Source organism: Branchiostoma floridae, chromosome 1 (genome assembly GCF_000003815.2).
Source record: "Branchiostoma floridae strain S238N-H82 chromosome 1, Bfl_VNyyK, whole genome shotgun sequence".
NCBI classification, from domain to species: Eukaryota; Metazoa; Chordata; class Leptocardii; order Amphioxiformes; family Branchiostomatidae; genus Branchiostoma; species Branchiostoma floridae.
In genome coordinates, this window is record NC_049979.1 from 12,994,483 (window position 1) to 13,007,874 (window position 13,392).

The window sequence follows — 13,392 nt, forward strand, 5'->3', positions numbered from 1 at the left end:
ACCATGTGAGGTTCATGTTGGAACAAGGAAAATAAATAGAGGGGGGTACTACAAGAGTTACATTCTGCTGTGCCACTGACACAGATTACACAGATTACATAGAGTGCACAGATATCCCTACCCACCAGGTTAACACTTGTCTAGAACTCTGTTATCTTCTTACTGAACAATGACACAAGATTGATTCTCAGGCTAATCCATAGGTGTTGTGGGTGGCTTTACATATCACTCAGCTCCTGGCAGAACCCCTGATGTCCTACAGTACCCCAGGGGTAGTGTTGACAGTCCTCTCTTGATCCTTCCCTGCTAATAGCAATACCTGTGTTCTGTAATCCCACATCAGTCTGATCATCCACATAACATTTCATAATACATGTAGATGTAACGAGGAAGAGGAGGAGGCAATGGCATTACATGTATATCATGGAGAATATATCATACAGAATCTGATTATTGCTAGACAACCTGAGGGCACCAAATGTACCTCCTGAATATAGATGACTCTCCTGCCTGGGCCGGGAGGGATAAGCTGGTTTCCTAACATCCAGGGAAATGGGGAGAGCTGTTATTATTGCCTGCCATTTGGGATTTGATCCAGCTGGGTCCTCTGGCCTGGATTATATGATGTCACCAGTTTAGGATTATAACAGCAACAAAGGACATCCTGATGAGACATGTACCACACAACCCAACAGACATCCACTACTCAGTTTCCCACAGTCACTAGAGAATCTGACAATTCATCAAAAAGGCTTTCTCACCACAAAAGTGAACACCGGCTCTCTGAGGAGCATGTGACAAAGGGCTTTGATGACAATTTCCAGTAAATCATGTACTCTACCTCCTGAGCCCTGTTGCATTGGGATGTATAGTCTTACTGAATGTTTACAAATAGAGTTGAGATTATAGCCCTGATGGATGTTCTTTCTTCCCATTACAATTTACAGGAATCTGATTTTCAGAATGCCTATACTATATAGTAGATTGTGTAGTGGTACTTTCTACTTAGAACAATGTTGCAACTTACTTATGAAAACAAAATAATTAAGGCTTGTGTGAACGTATCTAGGTTACTGGTACTTGGTTGAAACAAGGTTGAAACTACATGTATTTTGTACAGCATTCAGCCAAGCCTTGTGTACAATGTACAGGATATCATTAGCAATCATTAGACAAGAACATACACCACGCAGATGTATCCTGAACTTCCACGTCAAGCAGGGAACCACAACAAACACCATCTCGGTTGGATGCATGTTGCTGTTAGTGTTCTTTAGCTTGGTGGTCAGTGTGGCCAAAATATGCAAGGGGGGCCGTAATCAGACACAGGAACTGACAGAGGGGATTAAATGTCACCAATGAAATGTTTTGTGGGCTGCACTGGTTGTTCTAATGCAAGAAGATGGAGGACAGGACCATAAACACACCATCGTACTGGTCCTCTAACACTGTCATCAGCCCACACCAGGAGGATAATACCCAGCCCCTCAATTCTAGGAAAGAGCAAACAAAGCAGGCCAGGTTCCCACCGTTCTGAAGGCCCTATCGGTGTCAGGTATAAAATTCCTGTAACCTCCGCATCCAACAGCGCAAATTGCACAGACAGGCTGGATGTGAAGTACGTGGGTATTGGGAACGTTGTTATCATTAGTGCGAAATGGTCTGAATACTCTGCGGGACAATCATTGGATTTTCATAGTACCACATGCAGTCGATTTTATTATCATTTACACATTATATCCAGCCGATTCTGTCTTACCTTTTCAGCCAGCAGTTCCCTTATCCGACTGGCCTGGGACTTGAATCTGATGAGTTGACCTTCCAGAGTCAGGCATCGTGCCTTCCAGTCTACGTCCCCGTCCAACTCGACCGGTGCCGAGGCCATAGCTGCTGCTGGGCCCGCGAGCTCTCCGCTCTTCGTGCACGGGTTATCAAAACACCCACCTCCCAAATAAGAGCGCGGGACAGGCCGGTGGGTGTCCGCTACATAACGGCCCGATGGCGGTCCGATCAGGACGTCGGATTTCTTGGGAAACAACCGGCGAGCTTCCGCACTCACGGTTTGTAGGTCGACGTGATTAGCCAACACTGCAAACGTTTACAAACCGGGCGATCGCCGCGACGCGACCGTCTGGTCTGGGCAGAACTTCGCAGGAACAAGGCAAGTCCGAACTCGGGCTCGAAGATCGACAGGCCCGTGGTCGAGGATGCCGAAAGGCTGGAAGGAATCTTAGCTTGTCTCTAGCAGACGGGAGCACTCGACAGGAGACCGACAAAGGGTGTGGTGTGTTGGTACGACTGCTGTACTGCTAGTCGGCGACCGATCGTTCCTCGTCTGTGCGGCAGTGACTCACACTGCCCACAGAGCCTGCAGTACCGCCCCCGTCTGCACATTCCAAGATGGCGCCTTTTCAAACTTTCTGCCCATGCGTAACCCGACAAAGCTGTAGCAATACTCTTTGAGGGGGCGCTGATATATTTTAGTTACATAATCATTACAATAAGATAAATATAGAATAATAAATATCTCATTATATGTTAAATATACACTTTTAAAGTGTTTTAAAGATTTTTCATCAGAATTTACGAATTACTGTGTCACTAAAATGAATAAATTACCTGCTAACTTTCCTATTTACATATGGGATATTCCAATTGGGATTCTCCAACACATTTCCTAGTCTACTTCCGGTTTCTGAAGTGGTGAAGTGGGAGGGGGCTAGCGCTACTGAAAGAAGGACACAAATGGTGCGTAAACCTAAGCATTTGTTGTACTGTAAGCATGGTGTTGTGAATATCTATGTTATTCTCTGACTCTTATCAAGTTTCCCTGCCCAAGAAGAATGTTCTGTCGCTGACTAATGGCCAACCCAGTCCAGAGAAATGTTCCTTGGCTTGGGCCTAGATATGGTAGGGCCGAGGACTTCACCAGTACGTCGAGGTCACAGTCCAGACAGTTCGGCGACAGAAGAACACTGTTTTGGTCATTATTGGCATTTCCATACTACGTAATATCATTTATGAACCAAGTTCAGTAAACTCATGAATCTGACTTCTATCAGCTGTCATTATTTCAAGGAAAACATAAAAGGTGGGCCTAGCCTGCTCTGTCTTACCGCAAAATTATATGCAACTTTAATGATTCATAATTTGAAGACCTTTTATTTGCACATTTTTGCAACACCGGTCTAAGTACAGGTCACAACAAGACTTGCTGAAAAGATTTAGTTAACAGATGCAAAATGAAACAATCGTTGGATAATTTCAACTTCTCGCTTTAACTTCTTCGGTCCTTTTTGCTTTTAGTGGCGATAAAAGAACAGATATATTTTCTGATCGATGGTTTGTCTAGTTATTATAGGTTATGTCAGGTTAAATCATCTGTTTGCAAGCAAAGATTGTATTTTTTATCGCAGGTAGACATTTGGCACCAGATGCAACATGTTCTTCTTCTTCTTCTTCTTCCGATATTGTCCAACTGCCAAGGGATTGGCAATAATTGACAAGTCGGGTCAAAGGTTTCCATGTTTCCATGTTTCCATGAATGACGTGTTCTGATGACTTTGCCTGTACGGAAATGATTCAACTCATGCATGTGGCACATGATACTGAACAACATGAAACAGAGGAACATGGAAGACGTAGAATTAAGAGGTGTTGTTGATAAGACTCTTGTGTAGAAGTCTGCAAGATTCCTGCATAACTGGTTTATTGCAAAGGCACTTTATTGTCAAAGGGCTCTTTTGATTTTTGACAAATGACCTTGTTGTTCCTGGAGGATTGACCTTTGATCCAGGAGAGGTAAAGATGAGCGGTCGAGAGGCTGTAGCCGTGTTAAACCTAGCTTTTATCAGCATGTATGTCATTTCATGTGATGTCCAAGCAGAACGACAATTGTTCCAATATCTGAAACAATATACATTTGCAAGCAGATGCCTCGATAAAAGAGATATATACAGAAACTAACATGGTAACAATTTATATTTAAATTCCTTCAGATAAGCATTGCAGCCCACCAATAGGGAAGGACTGTCATGGTGAAGAAAAATGAAATAAATAAAACATTTCCCACATGAAACTATGATTGTTCTACTTTAATTCCTTGCAATTATCATTTAGTACCCTTATCTTTTATATATATATTAAAGTTTGTTAGGCATATCATGTATTCCATACCAGCATATTTTCTGACCTTTTTGTTCAATCTTATTCTTAACCACTATCAGAAATTGGAATTCTCTCATTTGTGTACTTTTCCCGTATTTGTTTCATGTCTCATTCTGTCACTATTTCTCCTTTCTGTTTGCTTGTGTTGAACTGGGACTATTCACCATCAGTGAGTGGTATCTAGCTCCCTACAGTACCAGAGAATTTGCCTCAGTCTTGCTGGGCCACCAACATGGGAGATTATAAGAACCAGTATCTTGTGGTGAGATGTAGAAGGAATAGGTAGCAACTGTAGGAAAATGTGTGTATGATTTGTTGGCAGACTCTGAAATGTTAAGATTTTTTGAGCGTGTACCAATATCCCATACTGTTACAGGAATAGGCATGTGTAAGGCAAACATTTTGCAGTGAAAAGGAATGGTCATTTTGCCTGAGCATCCAGTGCATGCCAGATATGCGCCTGACTTTGATATACTGTACTGTATTTCCAGGACAGATTCTGTCTCTGAGTGAGTCATACCGGTATCAAACAAATTCAATCTTTTTCCCTCCAGGTTCTCATTATTTTACACAGCTCAGACTCAGAAGTATTATGAATTGAATATTACTTGAACTTGCATGTCTGATGAATATTGGACTGTCACCTTCTAGCACAGCAGAGACCAAACTGATATTTTTTTCCTGATTTCTCCTCATTAGGCTCAAAATGTGAAGGTGTGTGAGATTGATCCGGAGGTCAAGGAGAAGCTGCGCAAGTTTCGTTTCCGGAAGGAAAAGAACAATGCTGCTATCAGCAGTGAGTTAAGGTTTCTCCCTATTCTTTGTTCTATACTGTAGACTTGCACACCATAGTCTGTCCTTTGCTGAAACTGTAGCCATTGGGAACAATGTGACACTTTTGCTGTGCAAGGCCAGATAGACTTTGCCAAGGACATCAAGCACCAGCATATGGTTTCTAGAAATATGATACAATCAGGAGAGGTCTGGTGTTGATTGTAGCCGGGGTACCATCCGGATAGTAGTTCGCTTCGAAGTTAAATACTATACAGTTACTTCTTGCACCTACTTTTATTATACACTAATCTATATACAGTCACTTCTCTACTATTTTGGACGAGGGTCCGAAGTGGTCCCTTTGCACGAGCGAATTAAGGAATGGGTTCAAGCGCTCATTCCAACGTCTGAATTGCCCTCCGTCCGCTTGTGGGAGGGCTTGTTGTCATCAAATGAGCGCTCTAGAACCCATTCCTTAATCTGCTCATTAACTGACATCACCACCATAACTGGTTTGAATGTGCAGTTCTCCAGACAGGTAGCAGAAGCGAACATAGGAGCAAAGTACTACCCAGATGGTACCCAGACTATGCTGATTGAGCCTTTGTGAGGAGAAAGTTTCACATGTTTAACTTTAAGTCTTGAGGTGTATTGGAAGACTGTTGTATTGTTGTAGGATTCGATGTGCATGAATGACAATATAAAGGAAACACCGTATTGCCCTAGGGCTAATAACTAGTACTGCTGTTCTTCTTTATTACAAGTTAAATGACCTAATAGAACAATGCACGTAATTCAATTTTATAGTGATCCTTTAGTGCTTTACTCTTCGCTTTGTTTTTTTTGCTTTGTCCATTGTCAAACCCTTACAAATGTTGACAGTGCCGTATTGGCAATGATATGATGTGCTAGAGATTTTCTACTGGTGGGATTGAAACATTTAAAGTGCACATAATCATTGGTATCTGCCATTTCCTTGCTCCTGACTTCCTGTCTACACACAAGACTGTCAAAGATTGTCGAAAGAAAGTTGACAATCCATGGAGAATGAGGTAAAGAGTACATGATATTGTAGAATGTCCTTCATCCTGTGATCCAATAACTTAAATGACCCTGGTTATAAAGTACTCACAACATACTCATTTTTTTTTTCTAATTATAATAGGATTGGTTTATTGATTCCGTCGGTGAACAATAAAATACATCGTAGCTACTTCTACATAGTAGAAGATGCAGAATTGCGCATTTTAGACATTGTACTAAAATTGATAGTTTTGCACTGAAATACATCTTTGATACATCACATTCTGCTTATACTGTTTTTCCTCTACAGTGAAGATTGACCCCAAAACAATGACCATCATCCTGGATGATGAATATGAGGTGAGATGTTTTATAAGCTTAGTGAGAACACCCTTGCCTTTACACATTCCCAAAGCAGTTCCAAAGTGCTAAGTAGAATAGATCCAAGAGTACAGCTTTGGAATGTGAGAAGGCAAGGATGTATCACTGTATGCCAGCATGTTGTGTGCTGTGTAGACCACTTTGGGTGCAATCTTACCTATTAAAGTGCATGTTAATGTTGTCCCTGTAACTTCTTAGTGAGTGAGAGATACTGTTCAGAAAACGGTATATTGAATATCCTGAAAAGGCACATTTTGCTGGAATGGACCTATCTTGTTAGGCTGCAGATAAGCAGATTTGGCAGACATCCTTCTTGGTGCACATGCCAGGTGATGAACCAAACTGCCCTTAGACATGAGCAGACTCGGTTAAAGTGTGCTACTCAACCTCTGTGTCTACATTCTTTAGTAAAAGGTTCACCCAAACTTGCCAGACAAAGTTGTGACTGAAGTCTTTGATACCACATGACGTGAGGTGCTGAACAGCAGTTCCCTTTCCGAATTAGCAGTTTTGCCTTGTCAGTCTTTAGGCCAGGAAGTTCTTGTCTTAGCTATCCATTCCAGCCTTTTCCAGGCCATCTGGTACCTATACTTAAGTTTAACTGAGATAAAAGGGCAGCATAATTCACAAAATTAGCTTACAAGCCAATCAAAATAAAATCTATAAAAGTATGTACAGGTCTGGGATAGGCTGGTGAACTGGAAATGTTTTACTTTTGCGGTATGAAACTCCTCTCAGGCATTAAGTGTGGCAGCATTAATTAGGCCCACTTTACATTACGCTTTTCGCGTTAGCGGTAAATTTCCCGTTATCGGGACGCCGCTATCGGCACCTCTTTAGACACACCGCCCGGAAATCTGACAGGACACCCGCGGCGCGCGGTGGAATGTAAAATCTTGGTGAAAATCTACCCGTAAAGATCGCAGTTCTTTTTAGCTGCACGTTGTTATATTGAACAAACGTTAATTTTTTGTTTGCGTACCGCTGCCAAGTGATTGAAAATTCAAATACGTGACTTGCATGAGAAATACAAGTCCCCGACTACGTTGTTGTTTCGCTGACACTTCCGGTAACTTCGACCACAAAATATTCGATAAAAAAGCACTTAAAAACCCTTTCAAAGCGAACTGTTTGATAGAAGATCCCTTTCTTTCAGTGATGACCTGCTAAATTATGGCTACGTACTGAAATAACCGTGAATATACGCACAATTCCTGCAGGTATAATAACTACCTCGTACGTAAAAACTCAAGCTGCCAGCAGTTCATGTGGCGGGAATTTCCCCACCAATGTCATAGCAACGGCCACCACTGTCATAGCAACGGCCAATCGGAGACGCGTAATGGGATTACTTTATACAAAATTTGCAGAGATAGCGGCTTCTGGTTTCGGTACAACGTAACGATGTATTGCAGGAGAAAATATTCGGAATCGAACTTGTATATTTTTTTACAGGTCTTCCACGAAAATTGTGCAAAAGTAGGTCGTCCAAAAATGTGAGAATGAGACTATTTTTCGCTGACATACCGCCTGCTTTGAAGGTTGACTGCAGACCCGATTGACGTAAGAGCCTGCGTAGGTGGCCATTACGGAAAAGGCAGGCCGTGAAAACTATTTTTTCTGCGTAGTTCGGGTTGATTTTTGGATTGACATTCATTCTTCTAGTATATAAAAAAGTAACTATCAGTATCGGGAGACTGTTTTCTTATCGCTGTATTCTTACCCAGCGTTATGAACATGATCGCTGCTGGCAATTTTCCTCCAATGTTTTGCAAATCTGTACTCACCGTTTTGGCGCCATATGCTAATAAGCGCGCGCTTTATGCTAAACGTCTAAACCCTGACTCCCGCTAACGCGAGCCCGACGTGTTCTCTTTATACGCAGTTTGGCGTTGACGGGGACTCCCGCTGAGCCTACGGCCGTACGCTTCGGAGTGGACGGGAGAAAATTTGGCGTTAGCGGGACTACGTTAACGGGAACTCTCTTTACACGGGGCTCCCGCTAACGCAGCCCCGCTAACGCCAGTCCCGCTAACGCGAAAAACGTAATGTAAAGTGGGCCTAAGTCTGCTCACTTCCTACTGCATAGTATGTGGACAAGACCTTGGGAACCACTTGTGATAATATGCGGTTGAAAGGTCCTGATTGATGCCAGTAGTGGCCTAAGGTGCACGCTAACTGCTTAATTTTTCCTTTCCAGTTAGGCCTAGACTCTTTAACCACATGTTAACACACGCCAGCATTTAACAGGTCAAGTTTACCCCTGACTTGTCCCTGCATTATTGGTATATTCACATGTGGTTTTCTGACTATCCTTGCTGAAAGGGTGACCCTTTGTGTTGAAAGTCATTCCAGCAATCCCATTATGTCCTTGGACATTCCTGTAACTACAAAGTTCAAAGAGAAGTTACCATGGCAACTCCTGCTGTTTTGTCAGGTTGTTCTAGCATTGTTCTGACACATTTGCCTGTTTGGTCCTGCTGTGGAAACATTTCTGTGATTATGGGTCTTCGCTCCTCACGAGAATTTCATTCTCTTCTGTCTCTGCTTTGTTAGATTGTCCTGACACTGATGATAAGTCAATGTCTGCTTTGCAAGGTCAAAAGCATACATTTCTCCAATGACCTTGGTTGTCATAAATGGCTCTATGTTTGTTCTTTGGAAAATAACCTGCATTGCAACTGTCTGATGGGACTGTCAATCATTTCCCAGCATCAGGTACATCAGTCAGGTCTGCTGCAGAATTACATTACACCAGTAAAAGTGCATGAGTTACCAACAACATATTTCTTCATTAGTATACTGTCAATACTGTATGTTATTCAGAAACAAGATTTGCCAAAAGCCAGTCATTTCCATTATACATTTTTGAATGGATTAAACTACCCAGTAGTGCACAGTAGCCAACCATATGGACATTTCTTCTTGTGTAACAAATGATTGTGTTGAGAATGTGCATGCTAGCGATAGGGAAGTCAAGATCTCATTATGATGGGAGTGGGATTTACTGATATTGTCTCTCAAGGCCAGCTTAATTGGATCAAGCCTTTGATCCACCAAAAAAGTATGGCCTTAATTTGGTAAATCCCAGCCCAAGGGATTTTTCCAGAACAAACATGACAGCCATACATGTGTATGTATGTTGGGTTTCATTCCAGAATACATGTCTTTAGGCTCTGTTTTCTCTTCAAAGTATGGAATTCATCTACAAAGCTGTTAACTTGAACTCTATGTAATGTTAGGTATTAATCATTAGATATTCAAGAATGATTTCAGGTTTATTGAATCAATTGTCTTTTGTTGGATAAGATTGATCTTCCTGCTTATTTAATGATCTTCCAATGTAATATTTTCCCGTCATAGTGTTCACTTAGCCTGGTATGATGTACGTGTAGAGATTGTAAATACTAGCTATTATTGTGCATGCACAATAAGAATAGATGGCTAAAATTGATGAACATCCTTGGCTAACAGATATCTGGGTGTCCTCCAAAACTGAAATGCTTCATGTTACATGTACATTTAATCTTTTTCACTTTCTTTGAAACGTCACATAGAAGATACAAAAGAACCAATATTTTCTGGACGACAGCCTGCCATTTGCTACAAGATACAAGTTGTTGATACTGAATCAAATGGTGCATGTCATATATCTCTGTCTTTCAGGACTGCACATTAGATGACCTGCAAGAGGAGCTGCCAGGTCACCTTCCCAGATATCCTTTTATTGTTCCAGTAGCAAACAGCATCTTTCATTCATCATGATGCACGGAATACTGAATTGTCAACACAAAATACATCCTCCTCCCCATCTCAGACCATTGGGCTGATAGAGTTGGTGCTACAACTTGTACCACAATTAGACTGGACCATTGCCATCAACATTAAAACACACAACTTCTATGCCCCGAAATCTAATAAAGAACAGTATATTTGGAGATGTTTTGCTTTCTATTGTAAGCACACTCGTTTATTAGGCAATAAACGAATCGTCATCCCAATCTAATCGATGGAACAATTTTTATCACATTTCAAAATGCATTCTCTTGACCCGCCAGTGCCTGAAAAAAATAGTAAACATCTGAATGAGACCACCAGGCTTGTTTTTTTCATCATGCAGTGACATATCGTCCCTTATTATAGATAGGAGCATGTAGCACATACATTTGCAGGATATCTGATTTGTGATTTTAAAATTTCATCATCATAGATCCTATGTATATTGTAAGTGCCAAGGACTCTTTCCCACCTCGCTGCAACATTTCCCTAACTGTGTCTAACGTATCTGGTGTACAGTTACTGCTTGTCTCATGATGATGGGAGGACATCTTTTCCCTTGGTTTTTATCTTCATCAGCCCCGCAGGTGGGTTTGCAAAGAATGACAGATTTTACCCTTTTCCTCCACCAATTGTCACTGTACACTGAGAAATGACTTGTAAAATGTATGAAAATAACAAATGTCATGTCAGGTCACCAATATTTGCTGTAATTGATTACTTGTAAGACTTAAGAAAATGACAAATGGCATTTGTACCACTCCAATTGTTATAGCACTTCATAGAAAGATCTGGATAGCTTGAAGAGAATGCTGAATCTCACATTATACCAGTTTCCGTACATCTGATTAGAAGTAATTTATGATTGTTAAAAGTTATTTGATTTGAAGAGTTCACAAATGTCATTTGTGGTCCTCTCCTGTTGTGATTTTGCTAATGTTTGTAAGACTTCAATTTGAAAAGAATGGCAAATTTGAAGGCTGTTGGTCAAAATAACTGTATTGCAATACCATTGGTAGGTGAAAGGGGGAGTCAGTAAACTATCAGACAGCAAAAGCACTAGCAAAATTGTTATGATTCATGAATATTTGGTTTCATTGATGCTGCTCTTGCTCTTGATCTTCAAAGGATGCTGGAAAACCTAATTGAATATGTAAATTGTATGTCTCAACTTTTTTGCTGGATGTTCTAAAAAGCTTCATATCGATCTTTCCTTCTATATATAGTAATAATCATGGTCCCCTATAGTTTATGTACAAACATCAATTTCTTCACATTTCTTGACATTTGCCAAAATTGATTTAGTAGGATTTTTCCTTTTTAGAAAATTAGGAGAAACAGGTATTGGGGGGCCAAAGAAAGGATAAATTTGTGTGTTTTCGAACCATTTTTGTGCAGGGTGTAAACCAGAGCTGCAGATGATGTATGCAGGGACCAAGACAGCGCTGGTGACGGAGGCACAGATGACCAAGGTGAGGAGCTTATGATGAATGTTGCAGTGAAGAAAGGATTAGAGACAAGGCCAGAAGCAACTTAGCATTATTACATGTTCTTTGTCTTCCCTTGAAATGTAGAAACCCAGTCTCTTTTTATTATTACTAGCCTGAGGATGATTCAAAGTTAACAATTTGTCTTTGCATTGACACCTGATGAAAAATTCCCCACACATGGATAATAATCTGATGAATTATGATGAACATAAAACACAGTAACACACTTACAAGATGGTCAGATGCAGTACTACATTGATATGAAAGGGGGTGCTATTTTATTTTGTTCACCAGACTTGTGTTATGTATATAGGCTATAGAGGCAGATGTTTGTTTTCCATAAACCCACTTTGGCTTGTCAGATAAGCATCAAATGAAATGGTCTGATTCATGGTTCAGCGAATGTTGCACTTCAGAAAGGTTATTTGGCTCAGCTCTGTGCCTCACAGCAAACACACTGCCTGCCCTTTGAGATTCCTTGAATACAGATTTAACCCAGAAATAAGAAAATAAGCCTAAATAGGTTACATTTTACTTGCACAATAGAACTATATAACATAACACCAGGAGAATACTGCACCTGTATGACCTTCAATACAGAGGAAGTACCTAAGAGATTGTCCTGTATGAAACTATGACAATCTCTTTGTGCTCTACAAATTTTTGCCATTCTTCAAAGCCCTGTGGATTGTAAAGTCACCATATTGCATACACCATATGCCATGTTGTAATGTATACGGCTTATTTCTGTAGGGTTGGTAAATTACAAGTACCATATGTACTACTGTGTAACACACACACATGCACACGATCAACACACACATGATCAGTGTGCCTTGCATTGTATGATCTATGAAATACACATCGAGTACAAATACTTGATGGAAAAGTAAGAAACAACCTGCTGCTGAAACTGCTGAATTCAGTTGAGATGATGTACACATGGCTAGTTAGTGCAGTGCTTCTGCTTTTGTTTTTATTTAATTTGGCTTTTATTGGAGGGTCAGAGGACAGGCTTTCAAACAAAAAGATGCTCAGCAATTCTGAAATTTGGCAGTGTCACATTGACTTAACAGATGTTGCAGTATAATCAAGAATTCTATGTTAAAACTTTTTAAGGTTTACCTAAGAAATGTGCTATTGGTTGAATGGTTTTCCATATTTTTTAGCATCAGCCATGCTATTGTAAGATTGGTCTCAGCAATGACACTTATTGACAGCTTTTCCCAGATAATAATGGCACATGAATATAGCCAGGACATAGACATTAGTGAGCTTGTTCCAGCCACACCTGCCCTATTGATCTCAGAGTACAGCAGAAACATATCAGGAGTAATCACATGACAGTGCAAGTGACAAACAAAGTTGTAGTTATTCCCTACCAGGCATAGACCTTACAATGCTCACTTTAGATTTGGAGAGAAATTTGGAAAATCCATTACCTCTACCACTTTAAAAGTGATCAACCAAATAAAACTTCCATAATAAAATGGGTTGCACAGCTAGATGCATATTCCATTGAGATATTTTGCTGAGCATGTAACAATGAGTTTAAATGTATGTACATGCTAGTCATAAATCTGTGATAAGTTTAAATGTATGTGCATGCAAGTCATAAAGGTAATCATTTTTAAATCTGTGATATTATCTTAACCAGTTTGCTAACATCAGCATGCAAAACATATGTACTTTACATGTGTATGTATTAAATGAGTTATAACCATTCAAGGATGCTACCGCAAATTCACAATGATTTTTTTGGGGGGGGGGGGTATGGAAA

At 40.5% G+C, this 13,392-nt stretch overlaps 2 protein-coding genes across 7 annotated transcripts in view; one reads left to right on the top strand and one right to left on the bottom strand.

The window, feature by feature from the left end:
- The window catches only part of LOC118418046 (pleckstrin homology domain-containing family H member 1-like), a 76,378-nt gene extending 73,942 nt beyond the window's left edge, over positions 1 to 2,436 (bottom strand). For 2 of the 5 annotated variants that reach the window (XM_035823866.1, XM_035823857.1), the window contains exon 1: positions 1,760 to 2,436. In XM_035823866.1, coding sequence (XP_035679759.1) covers positions 1,760 to 1,885 — 126 coding nt within the window. In that variant the 5' untranslated portion in view covers positions 1,886 to 2,436. The remainder of the gene's footprint in view (positions 1 to 1,759) is intronic. The other 3 variants (XM_035823875.1, XM_035823892.1, XM_035823899.1) reach the window with 3 other exon arrangements.
- A 184-nt stretch (positions 2,437 to 2,620) lies between these two features.
- LOC118418090 (glia maturation factor gamma-like) overlaps positions 2,621 to 13,392 on the top strand; it is a 25,294-nt gene continuing 14,522 nt past the window's right edge. Inside the window, exons 1-7 of one of the 2 annotated variants that reach the window (XM_035823922.1) lie at positions 2,662 to 2,748; positions 4,338 to 4,429; positions 4,867 to 4,963; positions 6,275 to 6,324; positions 10,012 to 10,061; positions 10,627 to 10,709; positions 11,521 to 11,594. In XM_035823922.1, coding sequence (XP_035679815.1) covers positions 4,400 to 4,429; positions 4,867 to 4,963; positions 6,275 to 6,324; positions 10,012 to 10,061; positions 10,627 to 10,709; positions 11,521 to 11,594 — 384 coding nt within the window. In that variant the 5' untranslated portion in view covers positions 2,662 to 2,748; positions 4,338 to 4,399. Of the gene's footprint in view, positions 2,749 to 4,337; positions 4,430 to 4,866; positions 4,964 to 6,274; positions 6,325 to 10,011; positions 10,062 to 10,626; positions 10,710 to 11,520; positions 11,595 to 13,392 lie in introns of both variants that reach the window. The other variant, XM_035823929.1, reaches the window with a different exon arrangement.